The sequence below is a fragment of the Tachysurus fulvidraco genome, chromosome 17 (assembly GCF_022655615.1).
Source record: "Tachysurus fulvidraco isolate hzauxx_2018 chromosome 17, HZAU_PFXX_2.0, whole genome shotgun sequence".
NCBI classification, from domain to species: Eukaryota; Metazoa; Chordata; class Actinopteri; order Siluriformes; family Bagridae; genus Tachysurus; species Tachysurus fulvidraco.
This window is the reverse complement of record NC_062534.1, coordinates 569,665-583,433: the sequence shown is the minus strand read 5'-3', so window position 1 is coordinate 583,433 and position 13,769 is coordinate 569,665. Positions and strand designations below refer to the sequence as shown.

General features: G+C 41.3%; 2 protein-coding genes across 2 annotated transcripts; one reads left to right on the top strand and one right to left on the bottom strand.

The window, feature by feature from the left end:
- Nucleotides 1-31: 31 nt before the first annotated feature.
- On the top strand, nt 32-3,621 carry neil3 (nei-like DNA glycosylase 3). Its single transcript, XM_027165284.2, has 10 exons — nt 32-236; nt 647-762; nt 982-1,113; nt 1,223-1,436; nt 1,722-1,796; nt 1,966-2,132; nt 2,268-2,440; nt 2,656-2,959; nt 3,041-3,185; nt 3,282-3,621. The coding sequence occupies exons 1-10, from the start codon at nt 144-146 to the stop codon at nt 3,438-3,440; spliced, it is 1,578 nt and encodes a 525-aa protein (XP_027021085.1). The 5' UTR covers nt 32-143; the 3' UTR covers nt 3,441-3,621.
- A 382-nt stretch (nt 3,622-4,003) lies between these two features.
- On the bottom strand, nt 4,004-13,384 carry aga (aspartylglucosaminidase). The gene is made up of 9 exons (XM_027165280.2): nt 13,000-13,384; nt 9,630-9,783; nt 9,314-9,426; nt 8,772-8,884; nt 6,026-6,134; nt 5,551-5,626; nt 5,269-5,376; nt 4,858-4,991; nt 4,004-4,421 (listed from the first exon to the last, which is right to left on the bottom strand). The coding sequence occupies exons 1-9, from the start codon at nt 13,208-13,210 to the stop codon at nt 4,321-4,323; spliced, it is 1,119 nt and encodes a 372-aa protein (XP_027021081.2). The 5' UTR covers nt 13,211-13,384; the 3' UTR covers nt 4,004-4,320.
- Between the last annotated feature and the right edge of the window lie 385 nt (nt 13,385-13,769).

The following is a 13,769-nucleotide window of genomic DNA, read 5'->3' as shown; positions in this document are numbered from 1 at the left end:
AAACCCCAAATATTCTCCTGCTCCCGCCTTCTCTTCGTTGTGCGCATGCGCGGATCTGAGCGGGTTTTTTTTGATCAGTTACTAACAGTTTATATGAATATTAAACTTATACAGTTTTATTTCATTAGTTATATAGAGACGCGATGGTGGAAGGACCGGGCTGCAGACTGAACGGTGAGAAAATCAGCTGGAGACTGAAAAAGGGACAAAAAGTGCGGCACATTAGAGGAAATGCGGTAAGTGTGTGTATGTGTGTGTGTACATATGTGTGTTCGTATATATATGTGTGTATGTATATATATGTGTGTATGTATGTGTGTGTGTATATATATATGTGTGTGTGTGTATGTATGTATATGTGTTGTGTGTGTGTGTGTGTGTGTGTGTGTGTGTGTGTGTGTGTATGTCTCTCAAGGATCACTCACTGCTCACTGTTCTAAAGCAGTGGTTCAATATCAGGTCAATGATCCTCTGTAACGATTCTAAAACTATGGCAGTGATATAACACCTTATTCTTTGTGTGTGTGTGTGTGTGCGCGTGTGTGTGTGCGCGTGTGTGTGTGCGTGTGTGTGTGTGCGCGCGCGCGCGTGTGTGTGTGTGTGTGTGTGTGTGTGTGTGTGTGTGTGTGTGTGTGTGTGTGTACAGAACCCTGGTGTCGGTGCTCAGGGAGACTTGTTCCAGTGTTTTGCAGGCTGTCAGTACACCGGAGTACAGACACTTGGTAAAGAACTGTTCATGTACTTCGGAGTTCGAGCTTTAAGGTAACTCTGAAATCTTACATCATCAAACTGAAGATCTAAAGTTAATGTAATAAATAAATAATAAAGTTCCCAGTGAGAACATTTAGATTTCAGATCTGTGGGTTTAATGTTCTATTTTTTTGATGTATGAGAATATTTAATATTCTAATGAAGTGATGTAGGTATTTAATCAGTCGTCACACCAAAGTCCTGGTGTAAAGTGCAGTGTTTGTGTGTTAGGCTGCACTTCGGGATGGACGGCTCGATGCGTATAAACACAGAGAGTAAAGACAGCAGAGGAAATGCACCGACTCTCATCATCTCCCTCACTGAGGACACACTGAACTTCTACAACACCACCGCTGAAATCCGGTACCAGGGTCTCCTGTGAACACACACACACACGTTTACCCAATGTGTAACAGCCTCAGCTCTTCACGTGTGTGTGTGTGTGTGTGTGTGTGTGTGTGTGTGTGTATAGACTCTCAGAGGACTGCAGAGAGAAGGTGCGTCTCATGGCGTGTCTGGACGTCTGTTCTCCGAGCTTCAGTGTGTGTGCTGCGGTGAAGGGAGTGTGTAGAGAGACAGGACGCAGTGTGTGTGACGTCCTGCTGGATCAGTCGCTTCTACCTGGAGTTGGAAACATCATTAAGAACGAAGCTCTGTTTCTCACTGCTCTTAATCCTGCAGTCAAGGTTAGAAACGAATAATAATAATAATAATAATAAATTCTTTTTTATAGCATTGTTAATAATGATATAATCTTCAGTGTCATTATTAAAATACTGTATTATAGATATAAAATGATTTTATTATATCGCTGCTACATATTAAGGTTGTTAGTATTAGTAATGTGTGTGTGTGTGTGTGTGTGTGTGTGTGTGGTGTACAGTGAATATTTCTATTAGTGTAGAGTTTTTAACAGTGGACATTGTATAAACTGATATAAGGACAAAATGATGCTGTAATCTTGTGTTCAGGTGAAGGAGCTGAGGCTTGAACTCGTCCAGCATCTGGTGAAGATGACGCAGGATTTCACGCTGCTCTTCTATCAGGTTTTGTCATTTCCTTCATGATTAAACACTCACGCAGTCGTATATGAGATTTATTACATCATGATATCTGAATATTTTCACACGTCTGAATTAAACACAACACTTTAGTTACATCATCGATGCTGGAAAATCGCACATCACATCGTTAAACTCTGTGTATCTGTGTCAGTGTCGTAAACGCGGCTCGGCGCTCTATAAGCACTGTAAGGTGTATAAGCGCTCCAGCTGTGGTCAGTGCAGTGGTGCGGTCACTATGTGTCGATTAGGGAACGATAACAGGATGACGTACTACTGCTCACGCTGCCAGACTGAAGATCCGACTGAAATCGACATCAGGTGAGATGTTCACTGTTAATGATGGTTTCCTGCTCCTTAGTAAGGCTTTAAATTCTATAAGCACACACACACGCACACACACACACACGTGTACACACACACACGATGCTCACTTGATGCTCTGTTATGTAACAGTAAACTCCTCGGGCCAAACACCTTACTCAGATGGACGAGTCAGAAAGTTGTGCAGGACGTCGACGATGTCGCCACAAAAGAGGAGGAAGAGTGGTCATGTGACCTCTGTACTCTGATTAACCGGCCGATCACCAAGTTCTGTGAAGCGTGTATGAGTCCTCGACAGCAGCAGGGTGAGTTGCAGAACAGATCAGACAGAAAAGCCAGACACCCCCCCCCCCCCTCACCGCCCCGATGCTGAGACATAGCCAATCAGATCTCAGTTCCCGCCCCTAATGCTATGACTACCAATCAGGGCCACTTCTCTACTTTCTACTTTATTTCCAAATATCAATTCATTAGTCAGCGTAACGAGACTAGTAACACTCCACATTTCCTCCTCATACAGACGCAGTGAAGGATCCTCCCTTCGTTAGTGCACTCATCCGCTTCCCTCACAACGCTTTCTCCAAACCACAGCAGGAAGTGAAGCTCCACCGCAGAGCTGCGTTCGGGAACACCACCCTCGTCCTGTCCGACCTCGGCTCCGGTCCCGCGACACCTCCGAGTCACGGCGCTGCTGGGATTGGGACACAGCCCACAGGACCTCACAGCTCCAAACGAGCCTCGCTTTCATTTCCCATGATTCCCAGCAAGAGGAGGAAGACGGAGGGCGGAGAGCCGAGACCTCAGACGGGAGCAGAGCGTTCGAGGTGGGGTTGTGTTTAAATCACCTGTGTTGTGCACAACTCCTCCATCTCCCGCTTCAATACACTGATCTTATCTCATTCCAGCACGACATCACTACCCACAATCCCTTGCTGCACCACTCACTGCCGCCCCGCCGCCCTAAGGGTGGTCACTAAAGAGGGAGATAATAAAGGCAGGCACTTCTACACCTGCCCCCTTCCCCGAGACTCCCAGTGTAACTTCTTTGAGGTGAGCGAATAACGATAAATAAATAATGCTGTTTAAACATCAGTTCCAGATGTTTATTATTAATATTATTATTATTTCTGTCCCGTTTCGCCGCAGTGGGCGGATCTGCACTTCCCCACGTGTCATCACGGCAAACGCTCCCTGATGAGAACCGTCCTCAAACTGGGGCCCAATAACGGCCGGCGATTTTACGTTTGTCCGCTGAAACAGGGGAAACAGTGCGAGTTCTTCCAGTGGGCGGAGCAAAGCTCATGAACCAATCAGCTGCTCACGTGTCATCACACACGGTTCCATCCAGCACTGTGGGATATTTTATTCTGAACTTTCCCTTTAATATAAACATGTTTTTCTTGTCGTTTCATGTCATTTCTTCATCTCTACTTCATTACAAATGTAAATAAAGTGTTTTTTGACTAATAAAAAAGTTCTTTAGGAACTTAAATCTGAATACAACTATTATTATACAATTATTAACAGTTTTTACATTTCATTATCATATAATACACTTTTATTTTAAATAGGTTTTCACTTTGGGGTAAAAAAAAAGGAGTAAATTCTGTAAATCACTTAAAGTTTATTTAAAATTAAACTTGATTCCTTTTTTTTAATGTATGTAAAAAATTACATACATTAAATACATTCAGTGTTACAGAGGAGTGGTGTGTGTCTGCGTGTGTGTAGGTGTGTGTGTCTGCGTGTGTGTAGGTGTGTGTGTCTGCGTGTGTGTAGGTGTGTGTCTGTGTGTGTAGGTGTGTGTGTCTGCATGTGTGTGCTTGCAGGAGTGTCTGTGTGTGTGTGTGTGCACACGCATGTAGGTGTGTGTGTGTGTGTGTGTGTGTGCGTGTGTGATTGCAGGAGTGTCTGTGTGTATGTGCACACGCATGTAGGTGTGTGCGTGTGTGTGCGTGCATGTGTGTGTGTGTGCGTGCATGTGTGTGTGTACATGTGTGTGCGTGTGAGATTGCAGGTGTTTCTGTAGGTGTGTGCACGTGTGTGATGGCAGGTGTGTCTGTGTGTGCGTGTGATTGCAGGTGTCTGTGTGTGTGTGCACACACACGCGTGTAGGTGTGTGTTTGTGTGTGTACACGCGTGTACTGTAGGTGTGCGTGTGTGTGTATATGTGTGTGTGTTTGTGTTACACACAGTCGACTTTGTACAGTTGCGTTTTGTTGCTCTGAGGATTAAAGACTGTGAAGTGAAACTGCAGGAAGCCTGAGATCTTATTACACGCTGCACCTTTAAAAGAACAAACAACAACAACAACAACAATAAAACACTGGAATAAACAAACACGGCATTACAAAGTGTTTTAAACAAACTTTATTATTCTAATTAAAATACTTTATTTTTTTATTGTAATTATTGTTTTATTTCCAACCTTTTGTGTATAATTATAAAACCTTTTAAAACCTGTTCATCTAAAAATCCTTAAAATCTACTTTTAAATCTTTAGATTTTGGAAGAGTTTTAGACTTTTTATTGCACAGCTTTAACAGAGCTGAAACTAATCGACTGGTTTCTGAAGAAGTTTCATGTTTATAACGAAGTTTAAATGAAGTTTAAATGAAGACGTTAAACAGGTTAAAACGTCGGCTCTGATTTATTACCTTTGTTTCTCTAAATGAGGAAAAACCACAGAACTTTAAAGGTAACACCACATAAAGAGTCTCACCGAATCCACCTGTAGTGTTGGCACAGACGATCGCCCCAAAGACTTCTGGGTAATGCTTTTTGATCCTGTAGATGGCGCTCTCGCAGGCGGCGGTGGGCGTGGCTCCTGACCTCATCAACTCCACCGCTAAAAAACTGTCAACGATTGAACTGCTGTTACGTCTGAGAGTAATGATCCCCGTATTTAATAATCACACACCGTCCGTATTTATTATAAACATCGATGTTGGAAATAATTTTTTTTTTTTTAAAGTAATCAATTTATATTTTATTTATTTATGTGTGTTTGTTTTATTATTTATATCCAAGTGATTTATTTTTGTTATAAACACATTGTTCCTAAAGTCAGCACAGAGGTTATAAACACATTATGTTACGGAGGTTATAAACACACGCCACAATGTAAACTTACCTTGGCAGGAAACGCATCATGATGTCCCCGTCCCCTGTGGCTGCAGCGCCCCCTACTGAGCTGTCTGCGTACGCCCCGGCGCCTGCGATCGGCGAATCACCGACACGGCTGGACAAACACGTGTAAAAATAACGATGTCATTATTCTTCCATTTAATGTCCAAAATCTTACAAATAAATTATTTATGAAATATTTCAGATGAATGAACATCACGAATAGTTAAATAAGCTATAATGTATAATATAATATAATAATAATAATAATATCCTTTCTCTCGCTCACCCTGGAACTTTATGAGACGCTCCATTGGTAGATGTTGCAGCAACCACCTGACCGCTCCGTCCAATCACAATCATTCCTGATCAACAGAAATATTCAGTGATTCGTTCACTAAGGCAGCGAATAAAGATCTCATGAGACGCCCTGAGGTTAGTGATTTGATGTCAGTGTGTGTGTGTGTGTGTGTGTGTGTGTGTGTGTGTGTGTGTGTGTGTGTGTGTGTGTGAGAGAGTGGGTGAAAGTGTCTGTGAGTGTGTGTGCAAGTGAGGGAGTGAGTGAATGAAAGATGAGTGTGCGAGTGTGTGAGAGTGAGTGAGTGCATGCGTGTGTACATGCGTGTGTATGAGTGCGAGTGTGTGGGTTTGTGAGAGTGTGTGAGTGAGTAAGTGAGTGCATGTGTGTGTGTGTGTGTGTGTGTGTGTGTGTGTGTGTTCTATCTCTGTCCAGTACATCACACTGAACACAGTAACATGGTTACCGATGGTATCGTGGGAGCTGAGGGTAACTAATCCACGCTTCTGCCTCGGCTTCGCTTCAGCTCGGGGTTTATACGGCCCACACGACGCGGTAGGGTCCGGGAACACATTCTGTAAATACAGAAATCTAATCTAAATCTAATCTAAATCTGTTTACACAATTAACCATAAACTAGATCTTTATCACATTATCACATTAACACAAACACATTAACACACAAACACATTAACACACAAACACATTAACACAAACACATTAACACATTAACACATTAACACAAACACATTAACACACAAACACATTAACACACAAACACATTAACACAAACACATTAACACATTAACACATTAACACAAACACATTAACACAAACACATTAACACATTAACACATTAACACAAACACATTAACACATTAACACAAACACACAAACACATTAACACATTAACACAAACACATTAACACACAAACACATTAACACAAACACATTAACACATTAACACAACACATTAACACATTAACACAAACACATTAACACACAAACACATTAACACAAACACATTAACACATTAACACAAACACATTAACACACAAACACATTAACACACAAACACATTAACACAAACACATTAACACACAAACACATTAACACACAAACACATTAACACACAAACACACAAACACATTAACACATTAACACAAACACATTAACACAAACACACAAACACATTAACACACAAACACATTAACACAAACACACAAACACATTAACACACAAACACATTAACACAAACACATTAACACAAACACATTAACACATTAACACACAAACACATTAACACACAAACACATTAACACAAACACATTAACACAAACACATTAACACACAAACACATTAACACACAAACACATTAACACAAACACATTAACACAAACACATTAACACACAAACACATTAACACACAAACACATTAACACAAACACATTAACACACCTCTTCATGTAAAACTGCAGGAATAATAATTTCCTCTCTTCTCTCTCGGTGCTTTAATTAAAACACATTTCAGTTCGTTCTCGTCTCGTCTCACTTTAGTTTGTGTTCATGTTTTAATATTTGTTCCATCCATTCATTCCCTACCGCCTGTGTCTATCTCAGGCGTCATCGGGCATCGAGGCAGGATACACCCTGGACTGAGTGCCAACCCATCACAGGGCACACACACACTCTCATTCACTCACACACACACACACTACGGACAATTTTCCAGAGATGCCAATCAACCTACCATGCATGTGTTTGGACCGGGGGAGGAAACCGGAGTACCCGGAGGAAACCCCCGAGGCACGGGGAGAACATGCAAACTCCACACACACAAGGCGGAGGTTATTTTTTAAATATTTTCTATATCAGTTTGTTTATATTTATTTCCTACATTCTTCTTTCAAAAGTTAATTATATAAATCGAGCCTGTTCATAAACACAGTAACGTGATTTATCTCTTAAATAATTTAAATTCTTAAATATTTAAATAAACAGATTTAAATAAATGTAGTAATCCGGATCAATCGTATGATAAAGGAGTTCATTTCTCACGTTAACGTTAATGTCTGACTCACTGTAATGTCTGACTCACTGTAATGTCTGACTCACTGTAATGTCTGACTCACTGTAATGTCTGACTCACTTTGATGTCTGACTCACTGTAATGTCTGACTCACTGTAATGTCTGATTCACTGTAATGTCTGACTCACTGTAATGTCTGACTCACTGTAATGTCTGACTCACTTTGATGTCTGACTCACTGTAATGTCTGATTCACTGTAATGTCTGACTCACTGTAATGTCTGACTCACTGTAATGTCTGACTCACTGTAATGTCTGACTCACTGTAATGTCTGACTCACTGTAATGTCTGATTCACGTTAATGTCTGATTCACTGTAATGTCTGATTCACGTTAATGTCTGACTCACTTTGATGTCTGATTCACTGTAATGTCTGACTCACTGTAATGTCTGATTCACTGTAATGTCTGACTCACTGTAATGTCTGACTCACTGTAATGTCTGATTCACTGTAATGTCTGACTCACTGTAATGTCTGACTCACTGTAATGTCTGATTCACTGTAATGTCTGATTCACTGTAATGTCTGACTCACTGTAATGTCTGACTCACTGTAATGTCTGATTCACTGTAATGTCTGACTCACTTTGATGTCTGATTCACTGTAATGTCTGATTCACTGTAATGTCTGACTCACTGTAATGTCTGATTCACTGTAATGTCTGACTCACTGTAATGTCTGACTCACTGTAATGTCTGACTCACTGTAATGTCTGACTCACTTTGATGTCTGATTCACTGTAATGTCTGACTCACTGTAATGTCTGATTCACTGTAATGTCTGACTCACTGTAATGTCTGATTCACTGTAATGTCTGACTCACTGTAATGTCTGACTCACTGTAATGTCTGACTCACTTTGATGTCTGATTCACTGTAATGTCTGACTCACTGTAATGTCTGACTCACTGTAATGTCTGACTCACTGTAATGTCTGACTCACTTTGATGTCTGACTCACTGTAATGTCTGACTCACTGTAATGTCTGACTCACTGTAATGTCTGACTCACTGTAATGTCTGATTCACTGTAATGTCTGACTCACTGTAATGTCTGACTCACTGTAATGTCTGATTCACTGTAATGTCTGATTCACTGTAATGTCTGATTCACTTGACTCACCCTCCTGTAGTTCGGTTGGCATTTGTGACTCAGCCACTCGGAGAAAGTTTGCATGGACTCGTTAGTGGACAGACTTTCAGATCTGAAGCCCATGTCCTGAGCGAACTCTGATGCTACAGGAGAAAAAAGGAGGAATAAACAGATTGGATGTTTTACTCAGGACACAAAATACCATTCACACATAAAAACAAACTAAATCCCAGAAATCTTCTAATAACTTCAAGAGAAAAACCACACAATGACACAATGACACACTGACACAATGACACAATGACACACTACACAGTGAGCAGTAACGGAGGCAGTAACTGTCTCAGCTCCACAACGACTCCCGGTCAGTTCTATACAAACACAGACAATCTTCTGTCCTTTGTCTAAATATAGCTGAAAATGTCCCAGGAAAATTTCCCCAAGCTTCTGATTCCGAATGTCATTGTGTTTCACGATGCAGACTTTCATTAGGATTACGTTACACTAGAAGGCCCTATGACGGCGAGACAACTGGCTGTAGATAGAACAGAGTTTATCTGATGTCACATTACCTGATTCTCCCACTATCAGAGTGTGTAGCGTGTGCTCCATCACAGCTCTAGCCACGCCCACTGCGTTCTTCACCCTCCTCAGACCTCCCACCGCTCCCACCTCCATCGTATCACTGACAAACACAAACATTTAGTCTAGTCCAATTCACACAACGGCTCTGACACTAAAAGGATCTCACACATGGGTGTTTCAGGGTCAGAAATAAACACTACAGATGTGATTCTGACCCTCAGGAATAATTCTATTAAATACTTGAATATAATAAAGTACAGTAGGAGCTGAAATATAAACAGCGAGCAGCTCCTCCTTCTTTACCCGTTCATGATGAGGGCATCCAGTGTGGTCTCTCCTGTCTCATCAGGATGTCCACCGAATCCCACACTGCCATCACACTGATCCTCCTCACATGCAGAGCATCCACTCTGTACGGCGTCCAGAGGAGACGAACCTGACTGCAGGGAGCGCCATGCTACACACACACACACACACACACACACACACACACACACACACACACATACGCGTAACTCATTTACATTTACATTTACGGCATTTAGCAGACACCCTTATCCAGAGTGACTTACAACTGAGCAACTGAGGGTTAAGGGCCTTGCTCAGGGGCCCAGCAGTGGCAGCTTGGTGGACCTGGGGTTCGAACCCATGACCTTCCGATCAGTAGCCCACTGACCACTGAGCTGTAATTCACCTCTATAACTGTAACTCATCTGTAACTACAGTTACAGGTGTTTCTGTTTACTGTTTATTGTCTTTCTCTTTATTGTGTTGTAACTTTTTGTCCTGCACTGTCTTGTCTGTCTTGTCCTGCACTGCCTTTTGTCCTGCACTGTCTTGTCTGTCTTGTCCAGCACTGCCTTTTGTCCTGCACTGTCTTGTCTGTCTTGTCCTGCACTGCCTTTTGTCCTGCACTGCCTTTTGTCCTGCACCATCTTGTCTGTATTGTCCTACACTGTCTTTTGTCCTGCACTGTCTTGTCTGTCTTGTCCTGCACTGTCTTTTGTCCTGCACTGTCTTGTGTCCTGCACCATCTTGTCTGTATTGTCCTACACTGTCTTTTGTCCTGCACTGTCTTGTCTGTCCTGTCCTGCACTGTCTTTTGTCCTGCACTGTCTTGTCTGTCTTGTCCTGCACTGTCTTTTGTCCTGCACTGTCTTGTGTCCTGCACCATCTTGTCTGTATTGTCCTACACTGTCTTTTGTCCTGCACTGTCTTGTCTGTATTGTCCTACACTGTCTTTTGTCCTGCACTGTCTTGTCTGTCTTGTCCTGCACTGCCTTTTGTCCTGCACTGTCTTGTCTGTCTTGTCCTGCACTGTCTTTTGTCCTGCACTGTCTTGTCTGTCTTGTCCTGCACTGCCTTTTGTCTTGCACTGTCTTGTCTGTCTTGTCCTGCACTGTCTTTTGTCCTGCACTGTCTTGTGTCCTGCACCATCTTGTCTGTATTGTCCTACACTGTCTTTTGTCCTGCACTGTCTTGTCCGGCACTGTCTTGTCTGTCTTGTCCTGCACTGCCTTTTGTCCTGCACTGCCTTTTGTCCTGCACTCACACTGTGGACACCAGTTTACACGGATACACTTTATGTATCTAGGACACCTACTAAGTTATGTAACATCCTGATCCTGGAGTCATGTCACTGTGTACTGTAACAGTTATGTATGGTGTAATGACAATAAAAGCTTTGTGACTCTTGACTTGACTCATCAGTGACTCACAGTGACTCACAGTAACTCATCAGTAACTCACAGTAACTCATCAGTAACTCATCAGTAACTCACAGTAACTCACAGTAACTCATCAGTAACTCACAGTAACTCACAGTAACTCATCAGTAACTCATCGTAACTCACAGTAACTCACAGTAACTCATCAGTAACTCACAGTAACTCACAGTAACTCATCAGTAACTCATCAGTAACTCACAGTAACTCACAGTAACTCACAGTAACTCATCAGTGACTCACAGTAACTCACAGTAACTCATCAGTAACTCACAGTAACTCATCAGTAACTCATCAGTAACTCACAGTAACTCATCAGTGACTCACAGTGACTCACAGTAACTCACAGTAACTCACAGTAACTCATCAGTAACTCACAGTAACTCATCAGTAACTCACAGTAACTCACAGTAACTCATCAGTAACTCACAGTAACTCACAGTAACTCATCAGTAACTCACAGTAACTCATCAGTAACTCACAGTAACTCACAGTAACTCATCAGTAACTCATCAGTAACTCATCAGTAACTCACAGTAACTCATCAGTAACTCACAGTAACTCATCAGTAACTCATCAGTAACTCACAGTAACTCATCAGTAACTCACAGTAACTCACAGTAACTCATCAGTAACTCACAGTAACTCACAGTAACTCATCAGTGACTCACAGTAACTCATCAGTAACTCACAGTAACTCACAGTAACTCATCAGTAACTCACAGTAACTCACAGTAACTCATCAGTAACTCACAGTAACTCATCAGTAACTCACAGTAACTCATCAGTAACTCATCAGTAACTCACAGTAACTCACAGTAACTCATCAGTAACTCACAGTAACTCATCAGTAACTCATCAGTAACTCACAGTAACTCACAGTAACTCATCAGTAACTCACAGTAACTCATCAGTAACTCATCAGTAACTCACAGTAACTCATCAGTAACTCACAGTGACTCACAGTAACTCATCAGTAACTCACAGTAACTCACAGTAACTCACAGTAACTCATCAGTAACTCACAGTAACTCATCAGTAACTCACAGTAACTCATCAGTAACTCACAGTAACTCACAGTAACTCATCAGTAACTCACAGTCACTCATCAGTAACTCATCAGTAACTCACAGTAACTCACAGTAACTCACAGTAACTCATCAGTAACTCACAGTAACTCACAGTAACTCATCAGTAACTCACAGTAACTCATCAGTAACTCACAGTAACTCACAGTAACTCACAGTAACTCACAGTAACTCATCAGTAACTCACAGTAACTCATCAGTAACTCACAGTAACTCACAGTAACTCACAGTAACTCATCAGTAACTCACAGTAACTCACAGTAACTCATCAGTAACTCACAGTAACTCATCAGTAACTCACAGTAACTCACAGTAACTCACAGTAACTCATCAGTAACTCACAGTAACTCACAGTAACTCACAGTAACTCACAGTAACTCATCAGTAACTCACAGTAACTCATCAGTAACTCATCAGTAACTCACAGTAACTCACAGTAACTCATCAGTAACTCACAGTAACTCACAGTAACTCACAGTAACTCACAGTAACTCACAGTAACTCATCAGTAACTCATCAGTAACTCATCAGTAACTCACAGTAACTCACAGTAACTCATCAGTGACTCACAGTAACTCATCAGTAACTCACAGTAACTCATCAGTAACTCACAGTAACTCACAGTAACTCATCAGTAACTCACAGTAACTCACAGTAACTCATCAGTAACTCATCAGTAACTCATCAGTAACTCACAGTAACTCACAGTAACTCACAGTAACTCACAGTAACTCATCAGTAACTCACAGTAACTCACAGTAACTCACAGTAACTCATCAGTGACTCACAGTAACTCATCAGTAACTCACAGTAACTCACAGTAACTCACAGTAACTCATCAGTAACTCATCAGTAACTCACCTGTTAAAGTGGCTTTCTCAAAGCCCCAGGTGTTTATAACAAGCGGTAAACTCGCCTCGTTTGGAGAGAGACACAGAGCGAATAAGGAGACCGGGATGAACCGAATCGTGATGAACCGAATCATGATGAACCGAATCATGATGAACCGAATCGTGATGAACCGAATCGTGATGAACCCCAGAGTTAAAACACTACAAGCTGTTTTTCTCATTAAGCTCCTATACGGAACACAAGCCTAAATTATATGTTAAAATTAATCGCGTTATAAAATATCCGGAAAGATAAAAGTAAATATAAATAAGATTCTTGTGATATTTAAAATATGTTGAAAACGTCGCCAGTAACTGTTTACTTCCGTGTTTACTCATGTGATGTCAGATTTTTTCTTCTGTACCTTATCTGCTGTGTTGGAGTTTAGAGGCGCCATCTGCTGGTAGCATAAATAACTATCACATCTAAAGTTAAAAACAATCAAAAACTAAACTTTTTCTGAACTAAAATAATTCCTGTGATCACACGGCATAATTAAAAATCTGAACACAATGACAACACACACACACACACACACACACACACACACACACACACACACACACACACACATACACTCTACGCATGAAAGTACAAGTCATGAAGCTTTTATTGTCATTACACCATATATAACTGTTACAGTACACAGTGACATGAGACAACGTTTCTCCAGGATCATGACATAAAACACACACAGAGATAAAAGCAGAATATATATAAGATATATATGCGTAATGACA